Source organism: Phragmites australis, chromosome 8, assembly GCF_958298935.1.
Source record: "Phragmites australis chromosome 8, lpPhrAust1.1, whole genome shotgun sequence".
Classification (NCBI taxonomy): Eukaryota; Viridiplantae; Streptophyta; class Magnoliopsida; order Poales; family Poaceae; genus Phragmites; species Phragmites australis.
The window spans coordinates 26,523,228-26,527,246 of NC_084928.1; the positions used below are offsets into that span (position 1 = coordinate 26,523,228).

Genomic DNA, 4,019 nt, shown 5'->3' on the forward strand with positions numbered 1-4,019 from the left:
ACATCTTCCCCAAAAATCTCAAAACTCACAATACACCTTATCTGCCAGTCGGGGTATTTTTGTCTAAATATTTCTCTTTTGATCCAACGCTCCTAGAGTCTTCATCACTTCGCTTCACCTTTACACAAGCTTCGCGATGGTGCTATGTGTACTCTTATCCTTACCACATTTTTAATGCCAAACTGTGAAACCGGTTTGCATGCTTCTGAAAGCATGACTTCCCGCTTGCTTACATCTTAAGCAAGTCTTCTGATATCGACGTGTGTCACCTCGCTCGCGATCCAGACTACTGGTAAGTCTCTTCATCTCCCACTCATGGGTTATCTTGTCACTTGCGCCAACATTCCTCTCATTTTGACTTGGCCAACATGCCATCTTCTTTAAACTCCATGTGTTTTTTGTTCTCTCCACATGTACGGTGTGGATCACCCTTGACTTCACCGGACATCCTGATTCTTTGGTCCCAAGCCTCCCACTTGGTCCTAATCATCTCGCCGTTGATCGTTAAGTTAACTCCATTGACTTACACATTACTCTATCCGTTCAGAAATAGTAGACGTATTTATTTTAGACTCGATCTTTGAAGTTGAATTTTGACTATAATTTTCTCACAAAATATATTATTTATAACTACGAAACCTACATAGTATAAAACCATTTTGAATTATGAATTTAGTCATATAATTTTTACACACTAGATATTCTTATAATTTAATTAAATATTAGTCAAAGTACATAAACTTTTACTTTTCAAAAAAATACGTCTATTATTTTTGAACGGAAGAAATATGAGACAAGAAAACACATTTCCTTCGTCTACAATAATTTCCAACACTTTTACCAACCCGATTAGTCACAAATAATAATTTATCAAATCATGGTCTGCTCAAACATCAAATCATGTCAATTATTCGTCACAAATGCTAAGCCATGGCGCGTTTCAACATTGCTTCTTAGCAACTCGTTGGAGGTTTGCAGCAAGGAAACAGAATCAACTGAATTGCTCTGTTTTACAAGAACATGGCGTGAGTTCTAGATTGAAGCGTTGACGGCCGACGTGCAGTTCAGAGAGAAAAATGCAACCTGCAGAGCTGCAATTCTTGACTTTGTTCCTTCAGAAACAGACAGGTTGTACACCAGATCAGATCCGCGGAGGACCCGGAACAGAAGTACAATGCCCAGGATCGAACACGCCAATTGGAGAGTACGTGCGATCACGCAGCCCCAGACAACGCACGCTCCCGATGCGCTTCGCACATTTTTAATTGCTTTGGAGCAATGGCGGGATGCTCTGCTCGTTCCTGAAGTAGTCGGTCGGGTCCACCGCCCCCTTCACCGCCGCAAGCCTCTGGTAGTTGCCAGCGAAGTACTTCTCACCCCAGACTCTGCCGCTGTCGAACGTGCTGACGTCGTTCACCACCACGTTCTCGCCGATGTCCAGGTCCCGGTAGTTCACGTACGCCTCCCTCCGGCTACTGCTCACGTACTGCCCCATGAAGCTGTAGAAGTTGCTGATCCAGCTCGTCGCCACCGAGTCGCCGTCGTTGCCCGACCAGAACGCGATGTACTGGACGTTGTACAGCACGCCGCTCCGGTGCGGGTACGGGGTCGCCTCGGTGGGGATGGTGCCGATGAACCCGCCGTGGGGCTCCAAGATCATCATCCCGGCGCCGTTCATCGTGAGCCAGGGGAAGATGTTCTTCCACGCGCCCTTGGGGATGGAGCGCCGGACGTAGTCAGACTTGTTCTTGGTGAAGGTGCTCAGGCTGGTGTTGCGGATGAGGAGCGACTCCACCGGCGCGTTGGGGTTCCAGGTGTTGAAGAAGACCGCCGACTGGAGCCAGGTCATCTCAAGGCAATCGGCGCTCGTCATGCCGAGCTCCGGGAACAAGGTGCTCAGCGTCGGCACGAGATCGCCGCATGTGCCGAGGTACAGGGACTGGAACACAGCTCGCTGTCCCTGGATGATCACCCTGATGGTGATGTCGCTGGGGAGGGTTGGCCCGACGTCTTGCCATTTGATCAGGACGTCTATGGCGCCCTGGTCAAGCGTCTTCGCGATGTTGAACGCCGTCACTGTCGATGGGACCTTGACGAGGCTCACCTTCCATGACACCACGATGCCGAAGCTCTCGCCGCCGCCTCCTCGGATGGCCCAGAAGAGGTCCTCCCCCATGGCCGCCCTGTCGACGAGGTCGCCGTTGGCGTTGACCAGCTTGGCGTCGAGGACATTGTCGATGGAGAGGCCGAACCTGCGCATCATCATACCGATCCCGCCGCCGCTGAAGTGGCCGCCCACGCCGATGGTCGGGCAGATGCCGGCGGGGAACGCGATCCCCGAGTTGTTCTTGGCGATCGTGTAGTAGAGCTCCCCGAGCGTCGCGCCGGAGTCGACCCATGCCGTGGGAACCCACTCGTCGGCGCTCACCGTGACGGCGCGGAGGTTGGCGAGGTCGACCACCGCAAACACCTCGGGCCGCTCGGACCGGTACGAGAGGCCCTCGTAGTCGTGCCCGCCGCTGCGCACGCGGAGGCGCACCCCGTTCACGCGGCCGCAGCGCACGGCGGCCTGCACGTGGGAGGCGTCCGTCGGCGTGACGATGCAGAGCGGCCTCACCGTGGTGTTGGTGAAGAACTTGGGGTTCCGGATGGAGGACACCAGAACGTCGGTGAAGTTGCTCGCGCCCTGCGTGTAGATGAGCTCGCCCGGTATCTTCTCCCACAGGCATTGGAGGAAGCCATCAGAGGTAGCTGACGATGGAGTGGAGACGTAACAAGAGGAGATGAGCAGTAGAGCTAAGATTCTAAACACAGCCATCTTTGCTTGTTCTTGCAATTTGACAATACTACAGTGCTTTCTTAGTACCTATGTGCCCTAAGCTGCTTGAATTGCTTATATAGCTGATCTACTACTGATGTAGTGACATATATGGACTGGAAGCTGCGTTTATGATGTAAGACAGATGAGAAAGGAAGGAAATGCAACGCACAGATCTTTGTGGGATCTCGATTCTTATATAATCGGTGATTACAATCGTGTGAGTATAACTGTGATCCGAATACTCAGGAGATGCACAACCGAAGATGCTCGATTCCTAAGCCACTAAGCCACTAACCCATTACCTGAACTATCTGAATATCTAACTGCCTGAACCTATCTAAACTTGACCCGGCAATAATCTGACTAATAACGGTCAGGTACTGAATACACAGTCAGATACAATTCTTAACAGCCCCACTCAATCACAACTTGGTAGGCTTAAGTTGAGATTGCGACAAATAAAATCAAAAGGAGCTCGAGATAGTGGCTTAGTAAAATATCAGCTATTTGATCCTTTGAAGAAATAAACCTCACTCCAAAGCTTTTCTTGCAACCTACTCCCGAACAAAATGGAAATCCACCTTAATGTGTTTAGTCCAGGCATGAAACATAGGATTTGCTGTAAGATAGGTGGCTCCAAGATTATCACACCACGGCAGAGGAGATTTGGACTGAAGAACACCAAGTTCCTTTAACAAAGACTGAATCCATATCAACTCTGCCATGACATTAGCTATAGCTTTATATTCGGCTTCAGTGCTCGACCTCGAGATAGCTGCCAACTTGCGAGATCTCCAAGATACCAAGTTTGAACCCAAGAATACTGCAAAACCATTGGTTGATCGTCGATCGTCGGGGCAGCCGGTCCAATCAGCATCAAAGAATACACTGAGTGTGAGATTTGCTGATCGCTGAATTTGCAGCCCATGATCAAGTGTGCCCTTAACATAGTGAAGCACATGTTTCACTGTAGCCATATGAACATCTGTTGGAGATTGGATATACTGACAAACCCGGTTTACAGCAAATGACATATCATGCCGAGTTATTGTCAGAAATTGAAGATCTCCAACTATACTTCTATACTGGAAGATTTTCTTCTCTATCAGTGATGTGCCTTGATTCTTGGACAATTTCTCATTGGATGTCATTGGTGTAGAGATTGGTTTACACCTGCCCATGTTTGCTCTTCTCAGCA

At 49.4% G+C, this 4,019-nt stretch overlaps 1 protein-coding gene across 1 annotated transcript; it reads right to left on the reverse strand.

The window, feature by feature from the left end:
- Positions 1 to 938: 938 nt before the first annotated feature.
- Positions 939 to 2,879, reverse strand: LOC133925922 (berberine bridge enzyme-like Cyn d 4). The gene has a single exon (XM_062371662.1). The coding sequence runs from the start codon at positions 2,816 to 2,818 to the stop codon at positions 1,262 to 1,264; it is 1,557 nt and encodes a 518-aa protein (XP_062227646.1). The 5' UTR covers positions 2,819 to 2,879; the 3' UTR covers positions 939 to 1,261.
- Positions 2,880 to 4,019: the final 1,140 nt, after the last annotated feature.

Bases quoted from the DNA above. Each gene is read 5' to 3' on its own strand.
- LOC133925922 (XM_062371662.1), bottom strand. From the start codon at position 2,818: ATGGCTGTGTTTAGAATCTTAGCTCTACTGCTCATCTCCTCTTGTTAC.